We start from the raw sequence: 20,217 nt of genomic DNA, 5'->3' as shown, positions 1-20,217 counted from the left end.
TAAATGCTAGTCAAGCTAAGAAACTACATATTGAAGAGATATTTGCTAATGATTTGGAAAAAACCAAACAATCTGAATTGTTTGAAGTTTCTGGGGCTATCATCTGAGCCATTTCAGTTCAAAAAGCTTTTCAAAATGCATCCATTCTATTTCTCTGTCCAAGTCTAAAGAATACACATAACAAATTTCAGAAACAGATGGATTATCAAGATACTGAAGTTTTTTGTTTCAAGGCTTGAATGATTATTTGCATAAGTCTTCCTCAAGGTATTTGGCAAGAACACCTTCATCCTTGAGACCCTCTTGACATCTATTTGGGAACATTTTCTGTGTGAGTCATGCATGTATGTAAGTGCAGTTAGTTTTAAGTGCTTATTTTGAGAGAGAAAAGGAAATCTCTGCAGTCTTGCTGAATCCATAAAATTACATGCATTCTACACAAGGACACAAGACACAAGTGTTTATTAAAATAAAAAGCTTTAATGCTTTTGCATTTAAAAGATTTAGCAGAAAATAATTGCTACAAACATGCTACAACATACATGTTTGAAAAGTTTTCAGTGCTTTCTTTCAAAGTTCATAATTTTGGCAAAAATAAGTTTTTCTCTATATACTTCAAAACTTGGCTATCATAATACTGATATAAAATACTTCATGTAGAGTAAAGTCAGGTGCATAAAATACAATAAGTAATAAAACATACTGTTTGTATAAACATTTAAAGTATAAATTTCATTAGATAACATGCAAATACTGCCATAGTTTAAATGGCACTTAAATATAGATACTGGGATTCTTTATATTTTGCATCCAATATGAGATTCTGAAATGTACAAAACTATAAGAAGAACAAATCTCTTCACTGAAGTCAGGTACTAGCATAGAGCTTGATTGTCATTTTACAGGCAGTGAGCCCAAAGTCCTGCAAGTCTTCACTAGTCCAAGGAAAGATGTCTACTGAAATAGGCCCAGGGCTAGTTAGTTTTCTTCATAATAATATATGAAAGCATATTTACATGAGAATAAACTCTTAAATTTTTGGTAGGGTAATTAGGTAGCAGCAATCTGTTTCTTCCAAAAATGATGTTTAAAATAGGTGCATTCTTTCTTTGTCACTGATATGCATCTGAATAATATAAAATTAGCATTCTTCAGTAAACTCAAAACACTGTTTAGTTCATGGCTGAAAAAACCCTATAAGATCCCTTCTCCTCAAAATCATAAATCCATAATGTCAGAACCTTCCAGAGCATATTTATGTTGTTTCCAAGATCCATGGAAAACAATCTAATTGTGCTGAAACAGTCATCTGACTAGTTATGAGTAAGAGAATAATCTTTTCACATTATTCAAATACTTTTAGTCCTTCATTGAAAAGTGTAAGTTCATCAAATCTTGCACGTTTTTTGTTTTCTGGTTCAGTGATCAACAACTCCAAAAGTCCTTCACAATACAAATGCCCCAGTTCTGGTGCATATTTCCCAAGCAGTTACAAGCAGTATCTCAATGCTGATGCCAAGGTGAATAGAAGGCTTATGAACAGGGAGTGCAGAGCAGGCACCACTTGAGCAGAAGCAGAAGAAATGCTAAATGAAACTTGTACTTGAGATGCAATTAGAGCTGACAGTGGCACGTGTGATGCTAATGTTGGGCTGTCCGAATTGATCAGAGACTCGATCTTTTCTGCCTCCTTATTGCAGGCTTCAATCTAGAGGGGAAAAAAAAAAGTTATTACTTCTCTTCTTACCATGTAAAATGCCAATGCAAAAATATTCCCATCAGCACATAAGATTTACATAATTCTGGGGAGTACTCAGAAAACAGATCAGAGGTCTCATCATAGACTTCGGTACTGTGAAAACGGCTGTGGAAGCCCTGAGCAGTAGAAAAGCAAAAGGAAGGAAGCTATATACAAGTTAGTGTGGGTTGACATGCTTTGAATGTTGATGCAAAAAAGCCCAGTGGATTATCACTAAAGAAAGTGCCTCTAAAACTGAGGACTTCCTTCCTGATTGACCAACTTACTTCCTTGATTGAAGTCTGCAATGGTGGAAAAATCCAGATTTTCTCCTTCCTTGGATTTTTCTTCGAAATGAGAAATAACTGATTTTGTTTATGAGAAAGGGAGAAAAGAATGGAAGTAACAGAACCTGGGAAACTGCAGGTTTCCATTCCCCCAGTGACATGATGATATTAATGAATTTCTGTTAGGAAATTAATTTTTTCCACTTCATTTTCTACTGCACCCTAGAAAGGAATTTAGTAATAAGTCTCTTTAAAAGCATAGGAAACTGCCTCTGGTGAGGTTTAAATTTGACAAACTTAATATCTGGAGGTCCAAAGCTTTGAAAGTTGAGGAGTGTCTAGCTCAGCAATGGGTGCTACCAATGAGGTAAGCAGTGGTGGCCTCTGATTTTGGAGTCCCCCTTCCCCCAGGAATCTGACAGCACCTGCTGCAGATGGAGTGAGAGCTGACCAGGCTGGCAAGACTTTCTTTCCTAAGTCATGGTAACATTTTAGGCTATTTCTGCTAGAGAAGGAGGCAGAAGTTGGAGCTGAGTTGGACATAACAGGGCATGAGCAATCAAATTACACACAACATATCTGCCTGGGAAACAAGCACCATCCTACACGTACAGAAGTGAAGCAAATTAATGCTGGGTAAATAAAATAACAACATCATCTACCTGCAATGGTTTGGGGTTCTGATCCACAGGAATGATGAGAATCACAATTTCAGATTCTATGCTTAAGTATCCAAACACATCACACTGTGGCACTGACACATGCAGGCGGATTTTTTCAAGTATGTCAAGTACCGTTATTGGCTTTTTATTTGTTACCTGGAGGAAAACAAAGAACTCTGTGGATGAAGTGGTATTATGGAAAATTCTCCTCCTCAGTTTTATAACATTATGTCATGCCAGAAAATGTGTTTCAGCCATTAAACTACTCAGTTCCAAACTCTACTCTAAATGCTAGCAAAAGATCTAAAGGATTCAATGCTTCTAAAACATCATTCTAAGAAATGATTCACTGATTCTAAAAAAACCTGAAAACCAACCCCTCCAAAAATGTAAAAAAATTAAAAATAAAAAAAAAGAAGAAAAAAGGGAAGGAAAGAGAAAGAAAGAAAGAAAGAAAGAAAGAAAGAAAGAAAGAAAGAAAGAAAGAAAGAAAGAAAGAAAGAAAGAAAGAAAGAAAGAAAGAAAGAAAGAAAGAAAGAAAGAAAGAAAGAAAGAAAGAAAGAAAGAAAGAAAGAAAGAAAGAAAGAAAGAAAGAAAGAAAGAAAGAAAGAAAGAAAGAAAGAAAGAAAGAAAGAAAGAAAGAAAGAAAGAAAGAAAGAAAGAAAGAAAGAAAGAAAGAAAGAAAAAGAAAGAAAGAGGGAAAAGATTTACTTCTTATATTGAGTGATTTTGATATGTGTTGTCCATCTTCATGGTTAGTGTGTCTGTGTATCACATACCTCAAAATAATGTAACTGGTTATCTGTTACAGTGGTTTGTGCTCCCATACTAGAAAACAAGAGGCAGAGCAGCCCTAGATTTATAGAACTCTGTAGTATTTGAAGCAGTTTTTTCTCACATGAACCAGCTGTCTGAACTAAAAGAGGAAGACATTACAATCCAAGTATTAGGGTGCTTAGTAGGTGAGAGTAGATATCACCAACTACTTGAATAAGACCAATACATTTCTTCAAGTAGAAAGGCTTCTTCTATCAGAAACTAAAAATTCACAGTCACATGCTGTAATGTATGAACTGAGAAGCTGCAGTAGCCACTGTGTCCCTCATACCATTAGAGATGACAACTGACACTCCAGGATGCTGTCATGACACAACAGACACTGTTATTCAGCAAAATTGGTCAATACACATACACAGCACCTACAAACACAAAATCTCTGACAGGAAAGCAGTAGAATCATAGATGCTGTTCCCATATAATTTTTCTGCATTATTACAAGTCAAAAATTGCAAACTGCAGTATTACAAACTGCAAACCTGAGTCTGCTTGTTTGTGTCTACTCTAATTCTGTTTTGCTTTGCATTGTAATTAAATTTATGACTCAGATAAAGAAATAAAGGAAAGTATAAGCAGTACAAGGAAAAAAAACCCCAACAACCACAAATAACAACTAAAAAATAATGGCTTTTTATAACATGTTAACCTTTCAGAAGGAAGTGCACTGTAACTTGACTTTTCATATACCATTTAACATTAGGCATGATTGAACTGTTTACCCTTGCAAAATTATCCAGCTTGTCTTTGTCATATAAGATTCTCAGCATTCCAGCACATAGTGGACAGCAGGCTCCTATGTGAATTAAAGAAATCTCAGTAATATAAACAAGTAGTCTTTTCACTTTTAAGTAAGCAAGAGTCAAAATTTGAATATTAACTAAGCATGAAAATAGCAAAATTACCAAAGCAAAATAAATGTTTCAATTTGACAGCAGAATTGCACATTTCTAATATTATTTTAATATTGAAAACATTTATAATGAAAAATCTGTCACCTTTCCACACACTTTTACTACTATCAGCATGAAGCAACATGAACTTTCACTCTTTTTAAGATCCTTCATTATTGTAACCTAAAAACTGGAGGCACTGTGAGTACCACAAGATTTTGTATGGATGCATGCATATCACCTACAGAAATGATGGATTTCAAGAGCTGATGATATAGCTAGGACATGACAGAAGCTTTATGCACATTGCAAGCATTAATTTCTGCAATTACACCATATTGGAGAGTAAAACCTTTAGATAACAAGGGAGAAAAAGTGCTTTTCTGACAGATGTTATATTTCTCCTACTGATTTTCCTCATCATGTCAGAAACCAAAGGAATAATATTTCAACTTTCTATTCATGGCTGTGTATTAAATCCACTCACCAACTTATATGTAGTTCACATTCACAGAGTGAAATTTACAGTACTAAATGTGATTAAAAAGCACAAAGACCTTTTTCAAAGGGGGCAAGAAAGGCGAAAAATAAATAAAACTTTCATTTTAAGAACAGAGCTTTTCTTGCTCTGTGTATTACCTGTGATTAGTTGTTGTTTCATAAAGGAAGCACTTGTGGAAACAATAAAAAACTGGTTCAAACCAGCACATTGCAAAACTACTCCTGCTGTCTTCCACAGTACTGTGAATACATACGGTATTTTACTCTGTCTCCTAACTAACTAGATACCATCTTTGCCCTTCTGGGAACCCGATGCTGATGACAGCTCAGCATTCCAATGTGGTATCTGTGTGCCGCTTCCGAAAAATTACTCACCAGATTCCTAGATGCATCCTACCCTGGACACCACAGAGCTCATTTGTTTCTCCCAAACTCATCCCAGCTGCCAGTCTCTAAGAGACCGAAGGAGGAACCCCCCAAAGCCAAGGTCCTTCCAATTCAGTTTTTCTTATCTGAGTCCTGACACTGGCTGGTTCTAGCCCTAAGCAGAGCCATCGCTTTATGCTTTCCGTTCATACAACATGCTAAAGCCTGTTTTATTCCAAGCACCGCCCTGGAGAGCTGGAGAACCCTGTCTGCAGTGACCAGCCCACCTGGCGCCAGGACGGGTTTGCAGGCGGTGGCAGAGAGCTGGGGGCATCTGACGAAGGCGCACTCGGAGTGGGAGCTGCGGTCGGAGAGCACGCCCACGGCCTGGCAGTGTCCCTGGTAGTCCACGGCCACGCGGTCGGCGAAGGCGGCACAGACGCTGCTGTAGGTGTCCCCGTTGTGCCCGCACACGGGCTCCGGTGACCTGCAGAAGGGCTGGAACACACGGCAGCGCCTGCAGCCACGGCTCGGCCCTGCCGCACAAACTGCCGAGTCGTTTCAACGCCAGAAAAGGCAAAGTTAATGGGAACTAACTGCTAACAATGTCAAACCTTTGGAAAGGTAGGAAATCCAGAGGAAATAACCTGCCAGTTTATGAATGGGCTATAAATGAAAAGGTAAATACTTCAAAAAGGTGACAATCTGAGAAATGCACAATAAAACATATTTCAGAAACTAAAAACTTTTGTTCTGTGCAATGCTTAAATAAAATGACCATATTTAAATTAACCTATGAAATAAATTCAAATAATTATAATTTCACTATAACTTAAATTATTCTACTAATAATTAAACAACTCATTAGTAATTTATTAGTTCATCTTAGTGCAGCTTTGTGTGCTTAAAATTTAGTGTGCATGCACATGTGTTTCTAACACATTCTTGTATATTTTTATATATCACTTATTTACCTATATTACTTATATCTGTGTATTTGTTATTGTAAGGTGACAGAACCACCTTGTCTAACACCACCGTAGAGAGTGGTGGGATGCAAAAACTAAACCTAATTTTAATTCTTCTCAAGGATTAATATGAAGACTAATCCAATGCAGACTAACTAGAAATTTATTACAGACTGCCTAGTATGTAAATAGATCCTGAGCAATGAACTTGGTAAACATGGGGCACAATCATACAAAAAGCTAAAGACTTTGTATGACTGGGCATTATTTTATATTTCAATGAGTTAAAATTGGTAAGAATTAGCATTTAAGTGACCAAGGACCTGCACTAATTACTGCAAACACATCTTAGTGTGCAAGCTTTAATAGTATATATAGGAAGATATAAATATCAAGAGTATTACCCCCAAGAAAGCATAAGTAGAGCTTTTGATTGGCTTTGAGACAACTGTTAACTAAAGCAGAGAAACACTTGACAAAATTCTGAAGACTTTGAGATTATTTTTATACTAGTTAAAAATAAGTTTTTAGATTACTACTTTTTATTAGCTATAAACCCCAAAAAGAATACTTAAAAAAGACCCAACAAGCAAACAATATCTAAAAAAATAAAAATAAAAATTGTTAAGTTGAACACCAAGGAACAAAGAAGATTTGATACTTATTGCCAGAACCACTTCCTACCTGGCATGGTCCTCGATATGCCAAAGTTTTTCCTTTTTGGTACAAAGTACACAAGTTAGTGTATTCCACGTTGTCTGTGTCACAAACAGGATCCCGTGTCTGGTCACAATTTAACTGCCTTGGCACACATTCATGCTGGCTGCATTCAAACTTCTCAAAACTGGTCAAGCACACTTGTTTCTTTGGTATGCACCTGCAGAAAGTCATAATAATTTCATGTCATGTCATGGGATTATTTTGTTTTTAATTCTCAAAAATTGAGGGAAAATATTTTCAGTGAAATTTTCTCCAGTGCTTTAGAACTACCTGTGGTTCAGCAGAGCTGCAGGAAATACAAGCGATAGAACACTCTGAATAGCCCTTTCCAGGTCTCATCACAAAACTGGAAGAGTTTCACACGTTTACTCGATATATGTCAACACAACTGCAGTTTCCACTAACATTTATCTTTTACCAAGTATTTTTCAGTGGATTATTGACAAAGGCTTGGATAAACTTCTTACCTACTCCCATACTTCATTTTGTAAATGAATATTTGAGAACAGCTAGGCTAGAGAAAACACGGAAACAGCAAGAAGAAAAAAATTGTATTGCAGAGGTCTAACAAGACCTACAAGATTATATGGTTTCAATTACAACTATCTAATTGGATTCTAGCTTTGGAGGTCTGGGATATTGTATAGCATCCCACCTAGAGGATGACTGCAAACAAACAGAAAAATCTCATATTTACACCTTCTTGGCATCCATTCCTCTGCAGCCTTCACAGACAATACAGACAGAAAACCAGCACAATTTCTTTCCCCTTTGTATTAAACATGTACCTTCCATGATCTTAGATGCAAAGCATTTGGCATAGGCCCAGCAAGGCATCCCTCTGCTAGAGGAATGCCAGCCAATGCAGCCTGCTGAGCAGGCTGATGAAAGCTCTCATGGCTCTCTGGACAACTCCCTCCCTCCATTAATCACAGCAGTGCTACCACCACTGGATAATGCAAAATATGTCCTTATTCTCTCTGCGTGCTGCACTCCCATGCATTACAGACACGCCTTTGATATTAGGGAAGGCTTGGAAATTCTGAGATTTAAACACTTCACATGTGTAATATAAGATCCTAAACACATTTCAAGTGCATCAGGGGCATCTTCAGATGAGCATGTTCAGTTTGAGCTACATTATCAAACTGACCCATAAAAATGTATTGTGTACAGTCCTTTACTGAAACTACAAATTGAGGTACTAAGCATAATGGTATTTTGAAAAAATGGAAAGCCTCTGTGTACTCTACAAATTTCAAACATAAAAGGTAAAAAATGTTTATCCACAACACAGATTTGAAATTCCAATTTTGAATGCCATTATGGCTGTAACAGCTACAAAACTACAGTGTTTTCTCAGTATTTTTCTGCATCATGCCATTTTAAGTGCAGAAAAAGGAAAAAAACCTAAAATTGCTACAATCAGCTTTCATGAAAGCACAATATTACACAACTTATTTTGATGGCTTTCTTTCAAAATAGAAAAATACACTAATTCAAAGGAGACTGCAATATTGCACAACACTGGGAAAATTGAAGACAGAGACCAATATTGTGAGCCACAGACTTTGATCTCTGTAAGAAAGGTCAGATTTTTTTTGCCTGACACTAGTACAAAGCATATTTTTGTTTTAATATATTTGTCTATGCAGATTTTGCTTTTCTTGATATTGAAAAACCAGAGATTGTACAGACATAGTTTTCACAAGATTTCAGTTTAAGAAAAAAAGGGTGATTGATATTTTCCTATTTTAGAGACAAAAAGCACAGATTACTGACTGAATAAGCAAGACTGACTCCAAGTCTTGAATTCAGATGTGGGTCTTCTTTTAAACTAGTAAAAGAAGGTGTGAAACAAAGTAGTAAAATGGCAGTTATTGCCATTTTGACAAAATCTGATTCTCCCACTTTTGAAAATGTATGTGAAGTCTCCTTTATTGCTCAACTGAGATCTGCATAATGAATTTAATTGGCATAGCACTACAAAGCTGGAACCAAGCACTGGCAGTTACTACAGTCCAATATTACAAACTATGATAAATAAAAAGCAGCTACTTCAAACAGTTATTTTTATTGGACTATGCCCAAAATAGAATGTTACAATATGCAACACATTCAAAGAACACATAAATCTGCTTTATGAGTGGATGAAGCCAAACAAAAACTGAAAAACATTCTGCTTTTACCTTTGATTTTTATTACAAGGGTTTGGGTTGCAAGGATCCTTGGAAATACACGATCCAAACTCAAACTGGTTGTCCTGGAGCCCAACACAGCGAGCTATGCATGCGCTGGGATACGTGCGCCCGTTCTGGCCACAGACTGGGACAAACTGGTCCACACAGTTACAGGGCAGACCTGCAGGAGCAACACAGAACAGGAACTGGGTGCACACTCATTTTCCAAGACACAAGATACAAAAGGAATCACTGAGGCATCTCTGCCTTCAGCCCCTTTCTCCCACCTGTCATTTAGCAATGCTGGATCACAAGCAGCAGGAAGGGAAGTTTGTGTCCTGCTCCTTTGCTCATTCTACTCAGCTTTCTTCATTTTTCCCCTAAACTCCTTATCTCTCATCCTAGTGCACTCTGTCTCTACTTATTTTTAGGTATTACTTGAGGTTTTATGTCTCAGTATTGATTTTTTTTCCTGCAGTGCAGGTTAGACGTGAGAAAAAAAAATAGTTAAAAAAACATAGTAATAACAAGTAATCGGGTGCTTTCCATTAATACTGCAGAAAGAATTTAGTTGACAATTCCTGCTCTAAAAATACTCAACTTGGAATTTTCATGGTTTGGAAAGTTACCTGTAAACTTCCGACGTTCATCCTCCGAGCTGTGCTCAGTTAGACACTGACGTGTGGAACAAATCAAGTTTCCAGCAAAACAGGAACAGACATTGCAATCTATATTAAAGGACGTTCCATGGCCTTCAAATAAATTAAATAAATACATACAATTAATGCAAATACACTTGAAGACTACATATTCATATGCACTACATAGATATTACATTCTCATTAACTGTTTCTGTAATTTCCCTTTTCAGTATATTTTTAATTAGTTAACCACAGAAGCAAGCACTTAGTCCTTTCAAAGCCTGTATAAATTAGGTTTTCTGTTTGTGTTTTTCTTTTTTTTTTTTTTTAAGAATAATAAATTCTGGCTAGCAAGTTTCATGTTTTCTTAAAGGTAAAGCTTTTGTAAAGACACATTCTTCTAAATGAAATTTACATATACCTCCTAAACTTTTAGTCTCACACATAAAGCACAAGAGGTAAAAGTGCCAATGCTTCATTCCAGCCTTCATTGAATTGGAATTTTATAAGTCAGTAACATCTTAACACCTGAATCTAAGAATCAAACTGCAAACTTAGGGGATTTTTCTTCAATTTAGCAACTCCAGTTTGGTTTTCTGAACTGCCCATATGACTGCCCTTCACTGTGATGTGTGTTTTGTATCAAATCAAGTCATGTTGATGACAGACTCTGATCTATCCATAACCAAGCTGGTTATCAAAGACTACCAACAAGTACACAGCTCTTCAGGAAAACATAATAGTAATTACCTTACAGAATAATGTAATTCCCTCTCATCTCTTTTCAAAGGGTTGAAATTGAGAATTAGAATTTTTAAGAAAATATTACACAGACACAAGGAAACCCCTCAGCACTGGAGCAATTCAGAAGAGGTGCTCAGAGACAAATGAGGGCTGAACAAGAGCGGGTGGGAGAGAAAGCCTCTGTAGCACAAAAAGCTCTCTTTACACCACAATACTACTCAAAGGAGCAAAGAATTGCCAGCAGGGAAGAAAAGCTTGGAAGGTAATGCCAAATGCAGGATCTCAGGTGATTTGTTTGAGTACCAGACTTAGGATCCACCTGAAAACTGTGCAGGGCTATTGTCTTTCGCTGTCAAAGAGTGCACACAGCAACCTGTCCTCATCAGTAATCATTTAATTGGCTGGAGTCAACTCACAACACAGAAAACCCCAGCATCATTCAAAACATTCAGAGTTATTTTCTTTATAGAGAATGGTTTTAAAAAACAGTTCAGATGTTATATCTAAACCTTGGCTTTTTACAACTGACATATAAACCAATGAAATGTAGTTACTGCAAAATATTTACATGGTGACCATAAACTTTTCATTCTTTGCTTTCAATGCATCATCTAACAAATTTGGAACCTAGTAATTTTTAATTATTTATTACATAATACCTAGAGTCTTAGTCATCACAAACACTTCATAACTCACTCTGGCAAAAGAGGAAGGTGTCTGGTTTTGCGGTTGTGGTAGTTTGTTTGTTTTTAAATGGACAGCACTTACTGAATACCTACAGCTACACATATTATGGTTCCCAGAACAAGTGAGAGCTGTACACTGTGCAACCATAAAATACAAATAGGGCATCCAACATCTCTGTGATTATTCTCACAAATAATCTGAAAAACTGCAAGTTCCCTTGGATAGAATGGTCCATAAAAAGTTACAGTCGTAATTTAAAAACTGCATTTGTTAAGAACTGTATCTTAAAAGTATCCACTTTCACAAGATATTTTCTACAACTGCCCATCAAATATATTGTTAATATGTTTTCATTGTTCTGCTTCCATGAATGAATAGTACCGACCCTGAAAAAAAAAAAAACCCAAAACCCAAAAGAAAAGTTTTAAGTGCGTTTAGCTGCCTTTTATCTTCTTTGGACAAACAACAACAAAAAAAACAGATTCCAAAATCCCCCATTCCATTCCCTGGAATACTGCAGGCAGACTTTCCTGAGTGATGAAAATTATATCCCAATTTCCTGTTCTTTCATGATTTAGGGTTTGGTTCCCAATCTGAAAATTATGTTTGTGACAAATGTAACTACAGCAAGTGCCTTGCATCTTAAGTTTTACTTAGTGTGAAAATAACTCATTTAATGGTAAAAAAGAAACCTCAGTTATTTTGGACTCATGAGATATTTTTACCTTGCTTTAGCTCTGGTTGGACAACAGTCTGACAGTATTTTAAAAGGGCTGATTTACAGACACTAAACAATGTGCAGTGCTGAGATATGTAACTGTTCACTAGCAGAATCTCTCTTGCTTGCTGATTCAAAGACACCAAATTCAGACAGGTCACAGCTCAGAATAGACTCCACTTTATGTTCAAGACCTTTCTTAAGTTTTCCCCTACCTTAGTAGAAGCTCTTTTTTTTGTTTTCTTTTCCCAAGATTATAATGCCAGTTTGCGTGACAAAAATACCCATTTAAAGTTCTCAAGCAAAGAGTAAATCTGAAAATAAATCAATATAATCTTCTAAGAAGCATCACCTGTCACATCTCCTTGAACTCCTTTGACAGTTAGATTAGGGTAGAACCCAATAAATCCTTGTTACCCATGCCAATTTAAACTCTAAACAGGGAGCTGCCATGGTGAGGAAGACTTTAAAAACCACAGTGTTCAATACATCTTCATCATCATCATGTATTTGCTTACACGTTTATTATTAGGCATATATTAGCCCCATGGACAGATATCTTAAACTATAATTGTTATATAGAGATTGTGCAAAACTTATTAGGGGCTGTTTAGGGGAAGAGCCAAAGAAAAGGAAAAGGAGATGAATCAAGATGATGAAGGAGATGAATTAAGATGAATCAAGCAGGACGATGTGTGGGAGAGCAAAAGGAAGAGGGGAAAAGGGAGTGGTTCAATGTAGGCAGGTATCTGGACAGTATGTCCTTCTCACTGAACCCTACACTTGATCACCACAACCTATCCTGTATTTTTATCCAATCCTATTTTTACACTTTTAAGATGTGTGCTTCCTACTCTGAGTATGTGCATGAGTACTAACAAACCTTAAGGTGAATGAATCAGCAAGTAGGGAAAGAGGTCTTTGTGCCAACCACTGGAGTGGAAACACAAACCTTGGGAATTCATGGGTCCAGATACCACAAGCCACTGGAAGGAAGAAAAAAGCCCCCAACAAATCCAGAACAACCCCTCACCAATCACTTGGAGCTAGTAAAGAAACCATCCCATGCTAAAAAGAAATGGTGCACTGAGAACACCCTTCACACAGGACTGTGATTGAGACAGGCACAGCTCAATACTGATTTCAACAAAGGAACCCTCCAGCAGCATATGTAAGACTTAACCCAGTATGAAATACAGGCATGCAATCATCAGCTTCTGTATTTTCTGATAAACTCTGAATTCAGATCCTCTGTGTCTTCTCAAGTAGCTCAAAATTCCTTAGGTAAGGAGCAGGTGCTGGATGCATCACTGCTCTGTTACTTACTTTTTCTTTGTCCTCCAACAATGCATGATTTCTGGAGGTCAACACAACGCATTTCCATACAGTTCTCCAGCAAGCCACTGTGTCCACAGGTACAAATCTTGTAGCAGCCAACATCACCAGCTGAGGATGGAACTTGGATAAGCGTACCTTGTCGGACAATAAAATCCGAGGCCTCTCCCAGTTTGCAGCCTGCATGCAAGGAAAAGTTTTAGCTCATAAATGGTAAATGTGGCCAAGTGCCACTATGAAATGAATTACTACACTGACTTGCAAAAAACATAAGGAGTTTTTGAGCAGTCTTGCCCTTACATTCACCCATTTCCTCAAGGCAACAAGCAGCAAAAATAGAAGATAGTTGCTTGAGACAAAGTTGTGAAGTACCATGTTACTTTTGAGAAACAGACTTGAAATTACAGTAATTCTCATGTGTTTTAATTTTCCAGTTCTGTAGTAGTATGAAACATGTTATGTGACAAATACTACACATGCTTCACCCTCTCCAATACAGAATTTGAATTAAAGGGTCTCACAAGCAAAGCCCAGTCATTTGCCTTCTCTCACATATTTTATTGTGCCTTTCTTCTCTACTTGTAGCTCTTAAGTGAACACTGAAAGATTTTACAAGACATGTGAGGAGGGGAGAAAGGGAGAAAAAGCAGGAAAAGTAGATTTAAAAAAGAAAGACAGGAAAAGAAAAGAAAAAATATTTTAAAAATTGCAAGGAAAAATAATAAAATAAATAGATTGAAATAACCCTACAAAGGCTGAACGGCAACAAACTCCCTGAAACTTTCAGTCAATAAAAAGACTGAATTAAAACATAAAAGTCACTTTCCTACCTTCAGAGGAGGCAAATTGTCTCTTTGAAAGCTCTGTATTCAGAGCTTGTTTTCAGATGACTTTGAATGACTTTTGCAGCAAGTGAAGACAATACAACCTCTACAGTAATAAGGCTCAGCTTTCCAGGAAAACAAACATATTTGTAAGGGTCATAAAAGCATAACCAAAACAATGGCCCTAGGCTCACACAAATAATGAGCTGAAGTCTATCCTCACTTTTAAAACAGCTCAAGTAGAGCAGATATATGAGTGAAGCGAAATCCAGCTTTCCTTTTTAATTAGGAACCACTGGGGAAACTGCTGATCAGCCACAGAACTGCTGGAGGAAAGAGGCTCAGGGAACTGATGTGAGACAGCTATGGCAATGTCTCCATCACCTCCTCTAGAAAGGAGGCTGCTCCACACAATTCAGTGTAAAAATCAGTGTTGCTCTCACTTGCTCAGTCACACACATGTTCAAGTGGTCACCAAAGGCACACTTTCTGCTCTGCTTCAAGAACCACAGCTGACCCCTCATGTCACTGAAATACACCTGCTGCTATAAAGGAAAGGGGAAAACTGTGGCAAGCACTACCAGTGCCTAGGGCAGGACGATGAAGAGGTTGTAGAAGTTGGACATTGCAGAGTCTCACACTTTTTGTAGGTTTGATCTTTGTTACTGACACCACCCAACCCTACCATTTCAAAGTCAGGGTTATGAAAACTTGAAACTTATTCTGCATGAGGCTCTCTCCCCAGGCAGCTCACATTTTACACATGGTGCTGAGGTTAGACAACACCAGTGTTCTAAACCATCAGTTCCCAAATAACCATAAGTGTCTTTCTGGTGAGCTGCAACCACATTAAAAGCGTCACTGAGCGGAGCAGAAGCAGAAACGTCATCGGCTGCATATCCAGACATCTTTGGTGGGAAGGGCTGGGTGCTGGGTCAGTGGGAGGGGAGCTGTGGCACTGTGCACCTCTTGGTTCCTGTGGGTTGTATTCCTCTCTTTTTGTTATGTCCCTTTTCATCATCAGCACCATCACAATTATTGTTATTAACTTTATTTCAGTGACTAAACTGTTCCTGCCCAGGCTGGAGGGGGAGTGAGCGAGCGGCGTGTGGTACTCAGGTGCCAGCTGGGTTGAACCATGGCACAGCAGTGCACTTCAAAGCCTTCAACAATACTTCAATAACACCTTTACCTACAAAAATTCAGTAAAGGGAAGCCTAAAAAACCTTACCTGGCACACACAAATATGGAAGACACAGCTCTCCAGATTGACAACCTTTTCTATTTACTTCACACAGCTGATTAGCTACACATGGATTTGGATTACATGGATGTGTGACATCTTCCACAATGTTACCTAAAGAACTTGGGCCTGAAAATAGAATACACATCATTTACACTGATTTAAATGAGGTTTATGTTTCTTCAGCAAAGCATGGCATTTTGTACATCCAGTAAAATAATATTTTTCACAATTCTGTGAATTTTTTTTACTTTAACTATAGATGTAGAAGCATGATATGACCAGATAGTTAACTTATTTCAATGGTTTAATCCTCATTCCTGGAAATAATGACCCAGATGAACCTCCACAAGCAAAATATATTTCCTTTATCTTGTCTGCCCAATAATTTTCTTGTCACATATGCCCAATACAAGAAGGAATAGAAGCAATGAACTATGGCAATTTGAAAATTCGAATTTTCTCTAATACACTAAATAAAATGCCTCAAATTCAATACAATTTTCTTTAAAATAAATAATGAAGATTATTGAAAGTAATGACAAGCTTTCAAAGTATCCTGGTTTCTAATTTTGCTGCATAGGTATGTTAGTACTTACTCAGGTAAGTATCCAAGGGTATACAGTTCTCCAAGTCATCAGTTGGAGATAAGAGCTCACAAATACTCTCAGCTGAGTGGCCTTCAGGGAATTTATTATGATCTCCACACTTCTTCAATATTTCCACACAATCTGATCTACAGATAAATAAACAGACAGAACTTCATGAAGACTACTTGAAGAAAAAAGGGCTTATATGAAGAAGATTTCTTTCTATGTTATTCCCTTCCCTGAATCCACAACTTTCCCAATATGCCTCACAGCAGAGTGTTTATATATATATATATGTATATGCAACATTTTACATAGAAGGAAGGAACAAATCTGTGACACAAAGACAGAAACTACTGCTTGTGCTACTCCTTTTTGACTTTGGGCTTAGTGATCTTCATTTTCTATGGCATCATATGCATGTATCTTCCAAGACCAAGCACTTCCTTTATTTACTAATTTCTAATATGGGTTGAACTCTACCTCACTACCTGCACTATTAACTGCTCTTTTTTCTACTCAATCACCTACTTTCAAAATTTATTAAAACAAAAAACAACTTTTTTTCTTTCAGATCTTTCTGTCAGCTGAAAGTCATCAGTAGATCCCAAAATCAAAAAAGAGGAAACGTTTAAGACCCCATGGAAAGCAAAAAAAACCTTCAATATATCTGTTTTTTCTTTCACTTTAGAAGGCAAGCATATACATCCATCTCATAAACAGGCAAATATCTTAATTTACAGTGATGGAGATTCAAGCAATGGCAACCATGCAATTTCATATTCTGTCCACGTTTACCTTGCCATGTTCTCCTAACATAGCAAACACAGTCCTACAGCTTTTTAGTTTTCATTAAAATCCTTAGTAAAACCTCTAAAATGGTTTTTGTTTTCCCCATGGTACTTACTTGCAGATAATACTTCCTCTAGATTTGCTGTGACAAGGTTTAATCTGCAGGGAGCAGGCAATTGCCTTCCACATTTCTGGTTGGCATTTTTTAATATCAAGCACAGGAATATTTATGAAAGGCATCTTAATACTCCCTTTTTCCCATAGCTTCATGTCATTCATGGCTCCCTGGTCTGACTGAGTATTGCAGCTTCTAAATAGTTCTGTTGGTCTTAAAAGGAGAAGGTAAGATATAGCATGTATAAAAGAAAAAAAATATCACACATTTTCCCTTTCCACCATAAGAACTCTACATCCTTCATATGGCTTGCTTTTTGTGGTATACAAGCAATTAATCCCTCCCACAGTTAAGCAAGATCAGAATAAATTTGAAATCTGTCTTTAAGGAAGACAAGGTCTAAGACTCAAGGTTAAAACTCCCTTCTCACCTCTATCTCTTAGATCAAATATCACTTTAATATTTCTCACCTGAAGTTGACCTAAGAGCAAATATCTTAGCCCAAATATCTCTGTAAATGTTTCTTGGTGAATCACTAATGCAAGTTGATTTATGATTTATATTTAGCCAGGCTTAGGATTCTCCTATGAACACTCACATCACTACACACTATTAACAACAAAAAAAAAAAAAGTCAGAGATCTCTAATAGCTAAGAAAATTTAGGGTTTTTTTTTTAACTCTAACTGTAACCTGGCAATTACTTTCAGACACCACTTCTAAATAATTCTGTCCTACAGAGTACAAAGCCACAGAAACATCTCTGCAAAAAAGGAATTTTGGAAAATGAGTAACATATAAATGTAACAAACACTTTAAGCTTATTTATAATACACAACATTCCAGTAACCATGACTTACTTGTCTATGCAGTAAGGCAGAGGAATACACAGAGGTAATACACTGTGACATTTTACAAGTTCACGGGTTAACTTTTATTCTTGTAAGTTTTGTTACAGGTCTTACTAAATACATTTCCAAAAGTTCATTCTAAAGAAAAACTATTTATTTTCAAATAACCTAAAACCATATTTGCAGAAAGAAAGCTACATATAATCTCAAAATAAGTCTTAAAAACATTTCATTTTATTTTTGAAATCAAAGCATAGGAATTCCTTTATAAAACATTCAGTGTCTCTCTCCTACCTGTTATTAAAATTAGTGCAGTAAGTAAGATTTCTACAGCCCAGCTGACAAGGTTCTCGTACATCTGCTAAACAGGTCAACATGGAAACTTCAACTGCATTATACTCACAAAAGCGATCAAATTCTTGCCAGCTCTGTGAATTGCCCCAGCTCGTGCTATAAAGTTTAGTGCAGAGCTCTCTGAAAACAAAAAACAAATAGAGATGAAGAAAATAAAATTAAAAGAACAACATCCATTCAGATATAGCCCATCACTTCTTTGCCCCATCACTCTGCCTCTGCTCACCGCAAAGGATTGTGCTAGAGCCCACAAAGTCTCCAAGGGCACCCAAATGTAGTGCTCAAAGCAAGTAACCCATTTTGCTCAAGCATGTCAGCACATCTTTAAGCTAGTAAGACTGAAAGACTTCAGGATATAGAACTGCAACATCAAAAAAAAAATGTAACAACTTGAAACCTGAACTTACAACTTTGAGATGAAAACTAACCCTGCTGATTTTACTTTGGTAATAAATCCAAGTTAACATCACAATAAACAACTTCTAATTCCATCCTTCAGCTTCAAATCACACTTTCTCCTCCTACAGAAATGACTGTCAAGCAAAATACATTCCTTCTTTTGCCCTGATGTTTGAAACAAGGATACTGTTTGCTGCTTTCATTTGAGATGTTTCCTGGTCTCAGCAATACCCAGCTCTCATTGTTCATGGCAATGTCCTACAAACTAAAAAAGTTTCCATCCCAAGATACGGAACTTCACTGTATTATTAGATCTCATGCCTATCGAAAATTTGATAGAAAGATCCATTTTAGAACTCATTGTCAAAGCAAGGAACTAAAAGATACTTTATTAACTATCCTATACTACAATGTTCTAAGAAATAATGTAACTTCAGGCCTCTACTACTAAACCTGTTAAAGATCCTGCTGCATTCATGAGATGTTGTTACTGGAAACTTTGATATAAAAGGAAGTAACAGCTCAAAAATGTTTGCCGCTTATTCAGACACACTGATGCATTTAAAATGCAATCACCATCTATTTTTAAAGTGGACATAAAACCACTCTAGACTAAAAATGCCTCAATAATTTGCAAGCATGCAACAATTTGCTGAAAACCTTTGTTTTTCTAAATGTCAGAATAGTTAGTTCCCTTATTTAATTACTAAATTACCTAAGTTATTTTTCACCGACAAAAACCAGAAGAGCATCTAGAAAGGAATACTGCCAAGGTTTTAACATGAAGCAAGCAGGCACTTGAGAGTTTGTGGAGCTGATTGTCCTTTTGTCTCTCTTTAGCATCTCATTAAGACCTCTTAACCGGAGGCTGCAGTGTTGGCTATTATGACCACAAGTATGGTACAAGTTTCATTAACTTACTGTGTCTGCTATAATAAGCTAGTGCCAAATGTAAGAAAAGGTTGATTCCTCTTATAAAACAGTATGTTTTGAGATACAAAGTATTGGACAGAATACATTACTCAACAGATTACCATCTGGTAACCTGAACCTTCATTTTTTCTAAGAATTCCAGAACTTCCTATTTGATGTACACAGCAAGATTCAGGCAAAGGCCAGAAATAAGACAAACTCCTAAGCACTTTCACAATTGGAAATGAGGTTAGAGAGATACTGACCTACATGTGGAAGTATTTGCTTTAGAACAGCAATGGAGCTTAGCTCCATCGAGGCCAGTTGAAGGTGGGGGGTGCACAGTGACTCCGGGGTGAACAGATCTTGAACTCTCAAGAAAACATTGCCAAAGTGGGTCCTGAGGGAGAGGCATGGTTTTACAGCCCTCTATAAGTCCATCAACAATTTCAAGCTCTGTTTTCATTGACATTAGAATTCTTTTACAAGCAGTCTGACATGCATAGTCTTCTGCTCTATCACAGCAATACAAACCTGTTGACAAAATAGTTAACAGTCAAGCACAAAACAACATTAAAGATGGACAACATAACAGCCCTGAGAAATAAAAGTGCTGTAAGGTACCTTCTCCTCCTCCAAAAAATCTCAAATAACATTGCTTCTCCTAAATAGAATCAACTCTGAAAAAAAACCCCAAAGCCAATATGTAAAAATGAAAAGTAAATAAAAATTATTAATGCACCTCACCAAAAATTATCGTAATATAAATTCATATAATGATTGCACCTAAACCCAAAAGTTATCATCATATAAATTCATACAATGATAGTAAAACAATTCATGCAATAGACTTCTACAATAACA

General features: G+C 36.8%; 1 protein-coding gene across 5 annotated transcripts in view; it reads right to left on the bottom strand.

Annotated features, from left to right (window-relative positions):
• Positions 1-460: 460 nt before the first annotated feature.
• RECK (reversion inducing cysteine rich protein with kazal motifs) overlaps positions 461-20,217 on the bottom strand; it is a 45,796-nt gene continuing 26,039 nt past the window's right edge. For all 5 annotated transcript variants that reach the window (XM_036406605.1, XM_036406606.1, XM_036406607.2 and 2 more), the window contains 13 exons: positions 19,620-19,887; positions 17,983-18,162; positions 16,839-17,051; positions 15,941-16,077; positions 15,330-15,470; positions 13,266-13,454; positions 9,779-9,901; positions 9,159-9,330; positions 6,934-7,126; positions 5,569-5,779; positions 4,244-4,317; positions 2,688-2,843; positions 461-1,708 (listed from right to left, as the gene is read on the bottom strand). In XM_036406605.1, the coding sequence (XP_036262498.1) occupies positions 1,490-1,708; positions 2,688-2,843; positions 4,244-4,317; positions 5,569-5,779; positions 6,934-7,126; positions 9,159-9,330; positions 9,779-9,901; positions 13,266-13,454; positions 15,330-15,470; positions 15,941-16,077; positions 16,839-17,051; positions 17,983-18,162; positions 19,620-19,887 (2,276 nt within the window). In that variant the 3' untranslated portion in view covers positions 461-1,489. The remainder of the gene's footprint in view (positions 1,709-2,687; positions 2,844-4,243; positions 4,318-5,568; positions 5,780-6,933; positions 7,127-9,158; positions 9,331-9,778; positions 9,902-13,265; positions 13,455-15,329; positions 15,471-15,940; positions 16,078-16,838; positions 17,052-17,982; positions 18,163-19,619; positions 19,888-20,217) is intronic.

This window comes from Molothrus ater, chromosome 1 (genome assembly GCF_012460135.2).
Source record: "Molothrus ater isolate BHLD 08-10-18 breed brown headed cowbird chromosome 1, BPBGC_Mater_1.1, whole genome shotgun sequence".
Taxonomy (NCBI): Eukaryota; Metazoa; Chordata; class Aves; order Passeriformes; family Icteridae; genus Molothrus; species Molothrus ater.
This window is presented reverse-complemented; position numbering and strand designations above follow the sequence as displayed.